This window comes from Phycodurus eques, chromosome 2 (assembly GCF_024500275.1).
Source record: "Phycodurus eques isolate BA_2022a chromosome 2, UOR_Pequ_1.1, whole genome shotgun sequence".
Taxonomy (NCBI): domain Eukaryota; kingdom Metazoa; phylum Chordata; class Actinopteri; order Syngnathiformes; family Syngnathidae; genus Phycodurus; species Phycodurus eques.
In genome coordinates, this window is record NC_084526.1 from 20655077 (window position 1) to 20670597 (window position 15521).

General features: G+C 41.4%; 1 protein-coding gene across 1 annotated transcript in view; it reads right to left on the reverse strand.

Annotated features, from left to right (window-relative positions):
• The window catches only part of LOC133397981 (leucine-rich repeat-containing protein 49-like), a 35334-nt gene extending 22386 nt beyond the window's left edge, over nucleotides 1-12948 (reverse strand). Inside the window, exons 1-3 of the mRNA XM_061669491.1 lie at nucleotides 12873-12948; nucleotides 12729-12790; nucleotides 3268-3415 (exon numbers count right to left, since the gene is read on the reverse strand). Coding sequence (XP_061525475.1) covers nucleotides 3268-3415; nucleotides 12729-12790; nucleotides 12873-12938 — 276 coding nt within the window. The 5' untranslated portion in view covers nucleotides 12939-12948. The remainder of the gene's footprint in view (nucleotides 1-3267; nucleotides 3416-12728; nucleotides 12791-12872) is intronic.
• Nucleotides 12949-15521: the final 2573 nt, after the last annotated feature.

The following is a 15521-nucleotide window of genomic DNA, read 5'->3' on the forward strand; positions in this document are numbered from 1 at the left end:
TTTAGGGGGACTGTAAGAAAGCTCCACAAGATCTCTCCATAGAGTTGAGGTCAGGGGATGATTACTTCCCATCACACCCATAATAGCTAAAGCTTCAATGGTGTATTGCAGCATGGCTTGGGTGGATAAGTGCATTTTAATGGATGGATAGATAGGATTTGGCTGGCTAAGATGGACGCTAGATCACGATTGGATCGATGCAGTGATAGATAAGGCTTGATGGATGATGGCTGGAGGGTTGGATAAGGTATTGATGGATGAGTGGATAATGGATACGCTTTGTGTGGATGAAGGAAATGTGAATGGATGGATGATGGATAAGGTTTGACTGGATAGCTAGACAAGGTTTGAATGGATGATGACTATGTTTTGGATTGATTGAAGAAAGGACAAGGTTTGAGTGATGGATGGATGCATGGATGGATAACATTTTTATATAGGATAAGAAGGAAGGAAGGTCCAAAGGTGGAAGCACGTCAAGAAGGAAAGAAGAAAAGCAGGTCTGAGGTGGAAGGAATGAGTCAAGAAAGAAAAGCAAAGCAAAACAAATGTATTTATAAAGAGCATTTCATACACAAGGTAACTCAATGTGCTTTACATGATTAAAAGCATTTAAAAACAAAGAGAAAACACCTTATAAATATTTAATACAGAGAGAAAAAAAAATACAATTAAAACAGCGTACAGTGCAAGAAATATAATTTAAAAGTGGAAATGCTCTAAAAAGCATGGGGAAAAAAGAAGAGTTTTTGACCTGGACTTAGAAACATGCACACTTGGGGCTGACGTCACTTCTGTTGGCAACTTATTCCCTTTGTGTGCAGCATAATAGCTAAATGCTGCTTCACCATGTTTGCTTTGGACTCTGTGCTCCACTATTTGACCTGAGTCTGTCGATCTCAGAGCCCTACTGGGTTTATATCCATTAGCATTTCATTCATATATTCAGGACCTAAACCGTTTAGTGATTTAGAGACCAGTAGCAGAACTTTCAAATCTATTCTCAAGATGACTGGAAGCCAGTGTAAGGACTTTAGAATTTGAGTAATACGCTCTGACCTCTTTGTTCTGGTCAAAACCCGAACTGAAGAAAGGCAAAAAGGAAAAAGGTAGTAGGCAAGGAAGGCCCTCAGAACGAAGAGAATAAATTGGGAGGTCTGAGTTGAAAGGAATAAGGAAAGGAAGGAGGTTTAAATAAAGGAATGATGTAAAGATGCATGAATAACGAGTGGGTCTGAGGGAAGAAAGGCAGGAAGAAGGAAGAAAGGCAGAAACGTAGATTTAAGGGACAGAAAGAAGGATGTAAGTACGTGTGAACAACAAGATGATCTGAGGGAAGAAAGCCAGGAAGAAAAGGAAATGCGAAGGAAGAGGGTCTCAGGAAGAAAAGATAGCAGGAAAAAAAGGGTCTTGGGAGAAGGAAAGCAGAAAAGTAAATTTAGGTCAAGGAAGGGAAAAGTTAGGGATGCATGAACAAAAGCAGGTCTGAGCCAAATAAGGCAGAAAGGAAAGAAGGGAGGAAGGAAGAAAGAAGGGAATTAAGGAAGGCAGAAGAGTACATGTATGTTTAAGCGAAGCAGGGATGCATGAATAACTTTTACTTTTTCACGGCACTGTGTATAAATAGAATACAGAAGTTAATATTCTAGAATTCCTGCCATAAAGTACAAACGCTGGATGCCAGGAAATGACCTCCACTAAGTCATAAATAAAACACAAAGTCTGTGATGTCGGCGACAACTTTTGAACGCGCCGCAACAAAGACATAAAAGATATAAATGGACTCTGACAGCCCTTTCTGAAGGCTCGCTGGCTTCGGCTACAACGTCTGACAGTTTCATCTCACTGAAGAATGCCTGGATGATTACTTTAGAAGACTCAATGCGGACTCAGAACATCTCTAGTAATGCATATACACTATGATGACTATGACATGAACAGTTCAACTTTGATTTCCAGCTATTTCCATCTGAATTGGATACATAACTTGGAAGATAGCACCTATTGTCTGGACCCCCCTGTTATGTATATGAGCAAAAGTACTGCCTCCCAAGGCTCTGTCCTTGGTCCATTTCTATTTTTAATCCACATCCTCCCTCTTGGCCACTTCTTTGAAAAAAGTAACATTAATTTCTACTGTTACACGTACAGTGTGACACCCAGCTCTACCTGTTTAGCCAACCTACTTCCACCCTACCACCAATGTTTCTCACCCACTGTCTATACGAAGTCCAATCATGGCTTCACATTAACTTTCTAAAACTTAACAGTGAAAAAAACGGAAATTCTCCTCATTGGCACCAAATCCTCCCTCTCAAAACCCAGCACTTTTGCCAACAGATGTGCAACTCCTCAGTTCGCTCCACCTTACAGGTTTAAAGTCTGGCTGTCATCCACAGTATCACTTTCTCATTTCAGCGACAAATTAACTCCATCACTTGGTCTGTCTACTTCCCGCAACATCTCCCGTCTCCGGCCATCCCTCACCCTAACAACACTTCCACTCTAAATCATATACTAGTCACATCCTGACTTGATTACTATAGCTCGTTTCTCACTGGCCTACCAAAAAAAATACGTTCGTAAATTGCAAACGTCTGTTGCCCGCATTCTGACAAAATCCACTCATACAAGTCCTATCACACCTGTCCTACAATAACTTCACTGGCTACCCATTACATACCGCATTTCAAGATCCTCCTCCTCATATTCAAAACCATCAATAACCTCACCCGTAAGTATCTCACCAACCTCTTCCACTTTACCAGACCCACCCATTCTCTTAGGTCATCCTCCTCCTTTAACTTGTTCCACCTCCCGTCCGTCTGAACACCATGGGGTCAAGTGCCTTTAGCCGTTAAGTCGCCTACCTTTGGAACACTTTTCCATCTGAAAAACTATACAAAATATAAATAGTGCTGAACACTACCCTTACTTTTGGATTTTGCCTGTGAAAACACAATTTCTACACATTTGTAAACAACCTGAAAACCAGAGAGCTGTCTGTGGGTGAAAAATAAGCAACTGCAAAGCTGAGAGACAAAGATGAAAAGTCAATCACTCTGCCAAGTGGAAGTGGGAGGTTTTGGACTGGCCAAGCAAGCAGTAAATGGATTATGTTAACCTTCAGAAACGAGTTTTGCATCTGGAGGAAACAGTAAGTGAGGTAATATTCCTGAGGGGCTTATTGTATAAAGTACTTGTTTCATTTCATACAGCATACCAAACCCACAAAAAGATTGAGCGAGAGAGAGCAATGAGGCTTACCGTGATGCGCTTCATATCCAGCTGTCTGAGGTGAAGCACACAGCGCAGGACAGCCTGCTTGTACCATGTCTTCAGGGCTACAGGGTTCCCATCCAGGGTGAGCTCGGAAAGGGAGAGTGACTCCCCGGAGCAGCCTAGCTGGTGGAGACTACACCAGAACATCAAAAACAAGAGCAAAAAGTTCATTAGAGCACGGTAACATTTCCTGATTTCATTTATTATGAAAGCTTTAGTCAGGGCTTTTGTTGGGAAAAAGGAGTCGAGAGATGAAAACATCTGAGAGTCTTTCTGGAATTAGAAGAGAAGGAAACGTTTTATCATACTTCAACAAAACTAATTTAAAAACAAAAATCACATAAATAAAAAAAAGGGAGGATTAATTTCAGATGATAACAAACATCATAGTAAATGGTGCAATGTCTGTCATCCTAGAATGCAAAAGAATGAAAGAAATATTGCAAGGAATATGTTGTCATTTTATACAAATTGTTATATTTTGAGAAATAAAAAGTCAACATTTGAAAAGTCATATTACAAACTATATTATTTTATAATAAAAAAATTATAAAATGAGAAAAACATTTTTAAAAAATTAGGAAAATAACATGATATTACGAGAAAAAAGGGGGAATATTACATTGACAATTATTAATGATTAATATGATTAAACCGTTGTGAATAAAAACCGGAATTTTACACAAATAAAGTCAGAATATCAGAACAAAAAAAATAAATATGAGAACAAATAATTTTACAAGAATAAAGTCAGAATATAATGAGGAAAATAGTCACAATCTGGTATATGTGCAACCGACTTCTGCATTCGTCAAAATGGGTCGAAGCACTTCCTCCCGGTTCGGGTGAATGCCGAGGGAGACAGTTTCAAAGCAACCAAAGGAAATTTCACTGTCTACAATGTCTTTTTATAAGACAGGATGTCACAATAGAGCCATCAAAGATTACAATATTCGATGTTTAGTCTTCGTTTATGTTTACCGATATCATATTTGTATAAGTAAATGATATACATGTATTTAACTTTTTTTCCGAAGACACCAGCCATAAAGAAAATACAATTTTATCAAGTTCGGCTTCAAACAATCATGTAATCAAACTGTAGTCATGCTCATTAGAGTAGCATACACAGGAAGTCAGCTATCGTGTTTTTAGTGTTTGGTCATGTGACTTTTCGCATATTGCGATTATACAAGAATAAATTTGTAATATTATGAGGACACTAGTCAAAACATTATGAGAAATTTGTTTTTACAACAAAACAAAATTGTAAGACTAAAGTCAGAACATTAGAAAAAAGTCAGAATTCTACAAGAATAAAGTCGTAGTATTACAGAAGAAATATTAATAATAATAATAATGTAATTTAATGAGTATAAAACAAGAATAAAGTTGGGATGTTACAAGGAAAAAAAGTTGGAATACGATAACGAAAATGGAATTGCAACAATCTGAATTTAAGTTCATCATTATAATATTACTCTGCATGCAATTTTCCTGACGAATTTAATACTTATTTGGTTTACTCTGCCCTCTGTTGTTTTATTTGAGGGTTGCATTGATGTAATAGGGAGTTTGCCAATTAGTTGAAGAAAGCAATAATTGAGCATGAGCTGCTGGTTTAAAGAAAGAAACGAGAGATTGAGCAGTTAGCCAGATCTTCATTTTACTAACTACTCCTAAATTCCAGTCCAGAAGGCAAAACGGTATGTGACCATGATTGTGTATTTTATGTTAGTGAGCTCTGTCACATCTTATACTAGAAACATTTTGAAAGCTAATAATTATGGTTCATGGCTCGTTAAAAATGTTAGAAGAAATAGCGTCCTTCTGGCGCATGTACAGTAATAATTACACAGTATGTAATTGTATATGTGTGTTACAGTCTTTCTGAACCATAACAAAAGTTGCAATACTTAAAGAAAAATAAAATACAGAATTGTATGAGAGAAAAGACATTAATATTCTGTACACATTTCAAAATTATTCTTGTATCTTTATTATATTTCTAGTCACTTTTCTGGCTCTCATACCCCTTTGTACGTCCATCCATCCATCCATTTTCTGAGCCGCTTCTCCTCACTCGGGTCGCAGGCATGCTGGAGCCTATCCCAGCTGTCATGGGGCAGGAGGCGGGGTACACCCTGAACTGGTTGCCAGCCAATCGCAGGGCACATAGAAACAAACAACCATTCGTACTCACAGTCATGCCTACGGGCAATTTAGAGTCTCCAATTAATGCATGTTTGTGGGATGTGGGAGGAAACCGGAGTGTCCGGAGAAAACCCACTCAGGCACGGGCAGAACATGCAAACTCCACACAGGCGGGGCCGGGGATTGAACCCCGCACCTCAGAACTGTGAGGCTGACGCTCTAACCAGTCGGGCCACCGTGCCGCTTTGTACGTTTACAACTAAATGTAGAGTATTATTTTTTTAAAATAAAATCTTACACAATCCTCGTAAGAATCCAGTCACATTTAATATGAATAGTGGAGAGTTGAATGCACCGTCACATATCGGCCGACTGTGATCAGTTCACTCGACGACTGTGTGTATCTGTTTGTCCACGTTGTCAAAACTGCCATGAATCAGCAAAAACTGTACATAATACCTCACGGAATTGCAAAAGTGGAGTGCTACGGCTTCAGTGAATTAAATCCCACATTTCATGCACTGCCCTAAACAACAACTAATGACGAATGTGTATCAGACCATCAGGATCGATCACAGCAAAGAGGGTGTTTTCCACAATTGAAAGCTCTCTGCACTGATTGAAAGCACCTCACTCAATTGTTTGCATTCATAATCAGAGGGGAGAGATTCCTCGCAGGAATTAGTCACCATGATGGAATCGGCTAGAGGCTGCGTGGATGGTACCAACATGTTTTGTGGGGCATGGTTGAAAAGGCTAGCAACTTCAATGCAACAAAAGCTGTACTGTACAGTGGGTACGGAAAGTATTCAGACCTGCTTAAAATGTTCACTCTTTGTTATATTGCAGCCATTTGCTAAAAGTATGTTTCATTTTTTTTCATCATTAATGTACACACAGCACCCCATATTGACATAAAAAAACAGAACTGTTGAAATTTTTGCAGATTTATTAAAAAGGAAAAACTTAAATATCACACAGCCATAGGTATTCCGACCCTTTGCTTTAGAGATGGAAATATGTTGACTGGTTGACCAGCAGTGTGATGGAAAGAATACTTCGAGGAGTAGATGAATGAGGAAAATGAGAGAGAAGGGAGAGTAGAAGAGGCAAGTGTGGTGGACCGGGAAGTGCCAATGATTAGTAAGGGGGAATTTAGAAAGGCATTAAGAGGATGAAAAATGGAAAGGCAGGTCACTGTTGGTGTAGTGGTACACTCGCCTGACTTTGGTGCAGGCAGCGTGGGTTCAGTTCCCACTCAGTGACGGTGTGAATGTGAGTCCGAATGGTTGTCCGTGTCTATATGTGCCCTGCGACTGACTGGCGACCAGTTCAGGGTGTAGTCCGCCTTTTGCCCGAAGTCAGCTGGGATAGGCTCCAGCGTCCCGCGACCCTAACTAGGATAAGCGGTGTTGAAAATGGATGGATGGAAAAATGGAAAGGCAGTTGGTCCTGATGACATTCCTGTGGAGGTATGGAAGCATCTAGGAGAGGTGGCTGTGGAGTTTTTGACCAGCTTGTTCAATAGAATTCTAGCGCGTGAGAAGTTGCCTGAGGAATGGAGGAAAAGTGTGCTGGTGCCCATTTTTAAGAACAAGGGTGATGTGCAGAGCTGTGGGAACTATATAGGAATAAAGTTGATGAGCCACACAATGAAGTTATGGGAAAGAGTAGTGGAGGCTAGACTCAGGACAGAAGTGAGTATTTGCGAGCAACAGTATGGTTTCATGCCAAGAAAGAGTACCACAGATGCATTATTTGCCTTGAGGATGTTGATGGAAAAGTACAGAGAAGGTCAGAAGGAGCTATATTGTGTTTTTGTAGATCTAGAGAATGTGTGTGTGTGTCTGTCTGTCTCTCTGTCTGTGCATGTGCGTGACTGTGTGTGTGAGCCACAGGCTACTGTGTAGGTGTAATGCAAAAAAAATAACAGGTTTGCATAACCTATTTGGATGACAGTTAATGGACAACGACATCATAACTTGCAGAAGGACCAACGGAAGCATTCGTTCCCACGGCTGAGATTCTAGCCTGTTGGATTGGATCACTGAGAAACTCCATGTGGGAGTAAGCAAGAGACAAAACATGGTGGGAGCTTTTAAAGAAAATATTTTATGCTTTTATTCACCATTTAAAATAGTTCACAGGTGTCTTAATAATATATAATACCCTATTTTTTCTCTGGCTTTTTTGTGACACTTAATTCTGGAGTGGGGTGGGGAGCTACAATGTGTCTTTGTAGATCTAGATCGAGGGGGTGGCGCGGTGGACGACTGGTTAGAGCGTCGGCCTCACAGTTCTGAGGACAGGGGTTCAATCCCCGGCCCCGCCTGTGTGGAGTTTGCATGTTCTCCTCGTGCCTGCGTGGGTTTTCTCCAGGCACTCCGGTTTCCACCCACATCCCAAAAACATGCATTAATTGGAGACTCTAAATTGCCCGTAGGTGTGAATGTGAGTGCGAATGGTTGTTTGTTTGTATGTGCCCTGCGATTGGCTGGCAACCAGTTCAGGGTGTACCCCGCCTCCTGCCCGATGATAGCTTGGATAGGCTCCAGCACGCCCGCGACCCTAGTGAGGAGAAGCGGCTCAGTAAATGGATGGATGGATGGATGTATGAGGGCAGCAGAACAGCGGTGAGGTGTGCTGTAGGTGTGACAGATGAATTTAAGGTGGAAGTGGGACTGCATCAGGGATCAGACCTGAGCCCCTTCCTGTTTGCAGTGGTGATGGATAGGCTGACAGATGAGATTAGACTGGAATCCCCGTGGACATCCAGGTGAAACTCCGCAAGAAAGGATATGGATTGGCGTTCCCTTCGATCCACCTCGCGAATGTACGCTCCCTACCCAACAAAATGGACGAGCTTCATCTCCTAATAAAGACCAGTAAAGACTTTGGACGTTCCGCCGCCATGTGCTGTACGGAGACCTGGCTTTGCGACGCTGTACCCGATGGCGCCGTCATGCTTCCCGGCTTCCATCTTCACCGAGCAGACCGCGACATGGAATCATCGGGGAAAACAAAAGGCGGTGGGATATGCTTCTATATCAACGAAAAATGGTGTACGGACGTCACGGAGCTCAGCACACACTGCAGCCTGCATTTGGAGTCGCTGTTTTTGAACTGTAAGCCATTCTACTCGCTTAATTAAGCGAAGTAAGAGAATATATGTGCATGAATGAGAGGGGTGGTGGGGGAAGAGTGAGGCTACAGGGAAATGAGATAGCAAGGGTGGAGGACATTAAATACTTGGGGTCAACCGTCCAGAGCAATGGTGAGTGTGGTCAGGAAGTGAAGAAACGGGTCCAAGCAGGTTGGAACGGGTGGAGGAAGGTGTCAGGTGTGTTATGTGACAGAAGAGTCTCTGCGAGGATGAAGGGCAAAGTTTATAAAACAGTGGTGAGGCCAGCCATGATGTACAGATTAGAGACAGTGGCACTGAAGAGACAACAGGAAGCAAAGATAGAGGTGGCGGAACTGAAGATGTTTAAATTCGCTCTCGGAGTGACCAGATTGGATAAAATTAGAAATGTGCTCATCAGAGAGACAGCCAAGGTTCAATGTTTTGGAGACAAAGTTAGAGAGAGCATACTTTGATGGTTTGGACACATTCAGAGGAGAAATAGTGAGCATATTGGTAGAAGGATGATGAGGATAGAGTTGCCAGGCAAGAGAGCTAGAGGAAGACCAAAGAGAAGGTTGATGGATGTCGTGAGGGAAGATATTAGGGCAGCTGGTGTTCGAGAGGAGGATGCAGGAGATTGGCTTACATGGAAAAGGATGACGTGCTGTGGCGACCCCTAAAGGGACAAGCCGAAAGGAAAAGAAGAAGAAGCTGTGACAGTCATATATATTTAACTCGGGTGTTGTCCATTTCTTCTGATCATCCTTGAGTCCAGCTGTGTTTGATTATAGTGAATGGACTTGATTAGGAAAGCCACACACCTGTCTGTATAAGACCTTACAGCAAATGAGAATCATGAGGTCAAAGGAACTGCCTGAAGAGCTCAGAGACAGAATTATGGCAAGGCATAGATCTGGCCAAGGTTCCAAAAAAAATTCTGTTGCATGCATTATTTCTAAGAGCACAGTGCCCTCCATAATCCTTAAATGGAAGAAATTTGGGACGACCAGACCTCTTCCTAGAGCTGGCCGTCTGGCCAAACTGAGCAATCAGGGGAGAAAAGCCTTGTTGAGAAAGGGAAAGAAAAACCCAAAGATCACTGTGGCTGAACTCCAGAAATGCAGTCGGGAAATGGGAGAAAGTTCTAGAAAGCCAACCAGCACTGCAGCCCACCACCATTGTTGGCTTTATGGCAGAGTGGCCCGACGGAAGCCACTCCTCAGTGCAAGACACGAAAGCCTGCATGGAGTTTGCAAAAAAAAAAAAAAAAAAAACACTTGAAGGACTCCAAGATGGTGAGAAATAAGATTTTATGATCTTATGAGACCTAGATATAACTTTTTGGCTTCAATTCTAAGCGGTATGTGTGGATAAAACCAGGCCCTGCTCATCACCTGCCCAATACAGTCCCAACAGTGAAGCATGGTGGTGGCAGCATCATGCTGTGGGGGTGTTTTTCAGCTGCAGGGACAGATGTGGTGAAGAAGGAGCTGCGCTGAAAGGCGAAGCTCTCTATTTACCAGTCGATCTACATTCCTACCTTCACCTATGGTCACGAGCTGTGGGTCGTTACCGAAAGAACAAGATCCCGGATACAAGTGGCTGAAATGAGTTTCCTCCGCAGGGTGTCCGGGCTCTCCCTTAGAGATAAGGTGAGAAGCTCGGTCATCCGGGAGGATCTCAGAGTAGAGCCGCTGCTCCTCCACATCGAGAGGAGCCAGATGAGGTGGCTGGGGCATCTGATTCGGATGCCTCCCGGACGCCTCCCTGGTGAGGTGTTCCGGGCACGTCCCACCGGGAAGAGACCCCGGGGACGACCCAGGATGCACTGTAGAGACTACGTCTTTCGCCTGGGAACGCCTCGGGATCCCCCCGGAAGAGCTGGATGAAGTGGCTGGGGAGAGGGAAGTCTGGGCATCCCTGCTAAAGCTACTACCCCCGCGACCCGACCTCGGATAAGTGGTAGAAAATGGATGGATGGATGGAAAGGACAACTGGTTCCAATCGAAGGAAAGATGAATGTGGCCAAGTACAGGGATATCCTGGACAAAACCTTCTCCAAAGTGCTCAGGAACTCAGACTGGGCTGAAGGTTCACATGCAAACTAGAACTAGCAGACATTCCAACAGCTTCTTCCCTCTTGCGATCAACTTCTTAAACACCTAACCTACAATTCTATTGTAACATGGTGGCAATTCTTTTGACTTGAGTTCGTTGTCACATTTCTGTGGGGCCAATTATATTATATATTACTCGTGCACTCACTGTAGTAGTATCGCCACGCTGCACTATTTGCATATCTGTTGTTGACCGATACTGGCCACTCATGCCAGAGTAGCATCTGCTCCATTTGCACACTGATTGAAGAGTACCTGCAACATTTGCACAACCAACATTGTCCCAGATTATCGCGCTACTCGTCACTTTAAACTGCATACACTCCTTGAAGTCTTGGCGCCCTTTGCACAATGGTCATTGCGCCGGACTATTGCAATATTAGTCATTCAAACTGCTCTAAGTGCTTCTGCTCAATACTGAGCAAAGGGTCTGAATACTTATGGCTGTGTGATATTTCAGTTTTTCTTTTTTAATAAATCTGCAAAAATGTCAACAGGTAAATAGTCATAATACAAGGACAAAAGAAAGAATAGTATAAGAAAAAAGGAATGTTGGAATTATAAAGTAATACAATTAAGAGAAAAAAGTTTGAATATTGCGAGAAGGAAAGTTGGAATTCTACAAGAATAAAATTTTAATATTAGGAGGAAAAGGTGTAATACCAGCAGGAAAAGAAAAATATTTTATAGCGTCATGATATTACGAGGACAAAAGTCTGAATATGAGTAGAATAAAGTTGAAATTTTAAAATAATAAACTGGTAATGTGAGGACCAAAATTAGCATTTTATGAGATTTTCTTTAAAACTAGTTAACAACTTCCACCAATGTCAAGAGCAATCCAGAACTTTCTCTGCATCATCTTGAGAAGTTTACCACACACTTTCTCTGGCATCAACCCACCAAGAAACCTCACTTGCCTGTCTGTCAGACCTCTACTGAATCTTCTATGAGGCTGCTGCTTGCTGTCAAGGTGGATTGTTATCAGCTGGTGGGCAAGGCTAGCTGCTCCTCCGCTAACATGCCACCTAAGAAGGAGTAGGGCCTTTGGCGGCATCTTGTGGCATTACGGAAAGAACACAAACTACGTAGGGGATAAGGAACGAGTCCTACCCCAAACAGCGAAAAAACAATAATAATTGACCCCCAACCTAAAAATTTGCCTATATTGATAGTTTAAGCTGTAAATCTACCACACTATGATCCCAAAACATATAATTTCAAACTCATCTTCCAACATACACTGAAAAAAAAAAAAAAAACACACACACACACACAAATACACAAGACCAAGACGTACAAGTTTAATGTAATTACTGTACAAAATATAGAATGTGTGTCGGATGTGTGTCTTTAAGGGGCGTGGTCTACTGAGTGACATCTGGGACTGGACACAGTTTGGCATGTGGGATTCAGGTGTGGCCGACAACAGATTCTTGCGGTTGTTCTCATTTTGGATTTGTGTGGTTGGGTATTAGTCCCGTTCAAAAAACAGCTGACAGTGCATCTCAACTGTGGCTCTCCTCGTCCACGTGCGAGGGCGTCATAGTACCTTAACTGCTCAGGGGGGATTTTCACTTCATTTGAGTGGCCACATATCTGAAGCTCGCCTTTGACTAAAGGTTGGCTCACAACACAACCCCCCAAGGAATTGACCAAGCAATGGCTCAAAACAACAACAAAAACTCAGGAAAAATCAATGTACCACTGTAGGTGAATTTGTGACGAGCGAATCGATAATCAACGGGGGTTCATTGTAGTCCCACTTCAACAAGGCCACCTTGCTTATGCAAGCTTCAGGCTAGTGAGGCTAGCCGTGTTACTGCATTAACAAGTTAGCTTCAGGACATCTTCACTGAGGCTGCTGGGGAGGGTGTGCAAAGACTACCTAAACCCTCTGAGCTAGCACTCTACATCCAGTATGGTTTGAACAACTTTTAGGGATTGTGAATCACCTCCAGGTTTGGTACGGTACGAACGGTACAGGCAGGGTGTTTCTGTCAAATGAAAGGGGGTGTGGGGTGGGGGTTAAAGGTGGTCTAAGCACTTACCTGCTGATGTTATTGCAGCTAAGAAAGAGGCGCCGTAAGCAGGGCAGACGGTCCACCTCGGCCTAGGAGGGAAAAGGGGGAGAAGGAGGGATGAGAGAGGGAGGAAGCGCATCGTCACTTTCGCCTCTCCTCTCACTCAGTCACCTTGCAGCTCTCGGCTCTGGCAGCACAGCATCCCCGTCCGCCCTGCGCATGCACCGAGCCCAGCATGCTGCTGCCTCCTCGTCCGCGCGAGGAGGGGCGGGAGGAGGTGATGTGAGGATGAGGAGGGGAGGGGGAGCAATGCAGAGATGCTGCAGCAGGCCACACACACACACACACACACACACGCACATGTGTACACACACACACTTGCAGCAAGGAACAATGGCTGTTCTGAATGAGTTGCATCCGCACCCCGCCCCTGCCAAAGCCTCAGAGGACCACACAGGCAAATGAGATGCAGTGAAACGTCTCAAGTCCAACACACAATTTATTCCACATTTCCAGGACGCAGCAAGAACAGCAATTTGTTCATATTTAAGCATTTTTTGCCAAGAGGAAATTATGTAAATAGAATTAATTAGTTCCAAGACACATAATGCTGTTATATTTATTTTACTAATTGTGCAGTCAATGTTGTAAAACAATAAAACACTTTTAAACACACTCGATGAATGAGGAGAGTGGGATAAAAATTGCATTATAGATTTTTAACATTAACTGTCCCGCAAGTGTAAACAGACTAAATGTTAAAATAATAACACAGTCAGAAATCTAAAAATGATGGCAAAAATATGGCACATTGAAAAGTAAATAATAATAATAATAATAATAATAAATAGCATTCGTTAAGAATAAAACCTAAATAATTAGACGATTCAAATTGAAATATATATAAGAATAGTTATGAGAAAAAGGGTCACTATTTCAACAGTATAAGAAAAACATTTATTTTTACAATTTAATAAAAATTAGAAAAATATCAAAGTAATTCTACAAGAAAAGTCAATTTTACAAAAAGTCATCATATTATGAGAACAAAATTCAGAGTATTATGAGGAAAAAAAGTCTCAATTGTACAAGACAAAGTCTAAAACAATGTCAGAATATTATAAGAACAATTTTGTAATTTTATAATAATTAAATATATCACAAAAGGTCTTGCTTTGAGAAAAATGTTTAATTTCATAAAACTACTCATAAATTAAAAAAACAATAAAGTCAGAATATAAAGAGGAAGAAAGTCATAATTATACAAGATATAGGATATAGATATATAAGTAATCTCCCAGGAGAAAAGTCAGAATTTTACGTCACAATATTAGAAGAATATTATGATCATGGCGTTGTAACTTTATAAGAATAAAGTTGTAATATTTTGAAGAAAAAAAGTGTTATCTTAGAATATAAAAGAATTAAGTTGTAATGTTACAAGGAAAAAATCTGAATACTCTGAATTGTACAAGAAAACGTTTTGTAATTTTACAAGAAAATAGTATTAATAGTGGTTGTAAAATGTAATATTATATTTGTATCTTTATTCACTTTTATAGTTGCTCTTTTGGCCCTCATACCTTGCCGTAATGAGCTCTTTGCACGTTATACTGTGACATCATATCTGTCCTGTTTGGCGAAATGTGACAGCTGTGTATTCATAGCTTCGAGTAAACACAGTTTATGTCATGGTCTGTGTTTTGGTTTGGGTTGTGTTTAGTTTTGTTCCATGTTTTCCTGTGTTCCATGTTTGTCGTGTGCTCATTAAGTTGTTGTGTCCACCTGTTCTCGTCTGCTTTGTGTCGACCAATCAGCTCTCTCCAGCCACTCATGTCTTGTCCAGGTGTTCCTCGTTGTCTCGTCTATCTGTTTGTATTTAGTTCCCTGGTTTCTTTCAGTTCTTGTCGGTTCATTGTCGTTGTCACATGTCTCTGCCATGTCATAGTCGTCAGTTGTCTTTATCATTGTGGTATGTCATTGTCAGGTGTCATTTTCCGTTTCTATTCCACGTCTTACTCACAGGTCATAGTTTGTTTCCAGTTTTAGATATTCGAGTGTTTCTTTGTTACTTTGATTTGATTGGTATCTGTTGTGGGACTTTGTTCAGTTTTCCCTTTTCTAAGATTAGATATTATTTTGAGACTCCCGCACTCCTGCCTTGCCTCCCTGCTTCCCTGCAATTGGGTCCACCATGTTCTTACCTTGCGTTACTCGCCCTCGCCTTAACCACGTATGTGACAGTTTACACAGGCCCGAGTATGAGCCTTAATAAAAAGAGCTCCTTTTTTTGCAAAACCAACACAAACAATATCATGGACAGTGTTGTGATGCAATGAGCACATCATTATTAAAATTCAACGGCGTTTTAAGGAACCACGGATTTTCCAGCGATGTTCAGCTCACTCATGATTATAGTTCTGTCCCACAACCTGCTTTCCTGGACACCACAGTGCATGGTTGTATTAATTTAAAAGGAAGAAAAATTAAAATAAAAAATTAAACTACAAATTAGATCTACATTCAGATTACAAATGCAACATTCGATTCTACACAAGGTAGGATAGTAATAAGCTGCACTTAATGTCCATACATATTGTATACATTTCACAAGTAAATTAGAATTTTTTTCTCTTCTGTGGTTTATATTTAATTTAAAAAAAAAACACCTCACATTAAGCTGTGCCCATTTCACTGAGACACTTTGGCATGGAAACCCTAGAAGTGATCACTCTTCTGCCTTATTATTTCTTAACAAAATCATGTCTGAGTGCAGTTTATGATCTAAAGAGCAATAATCATTAGCAGCGGCAGGAGTGC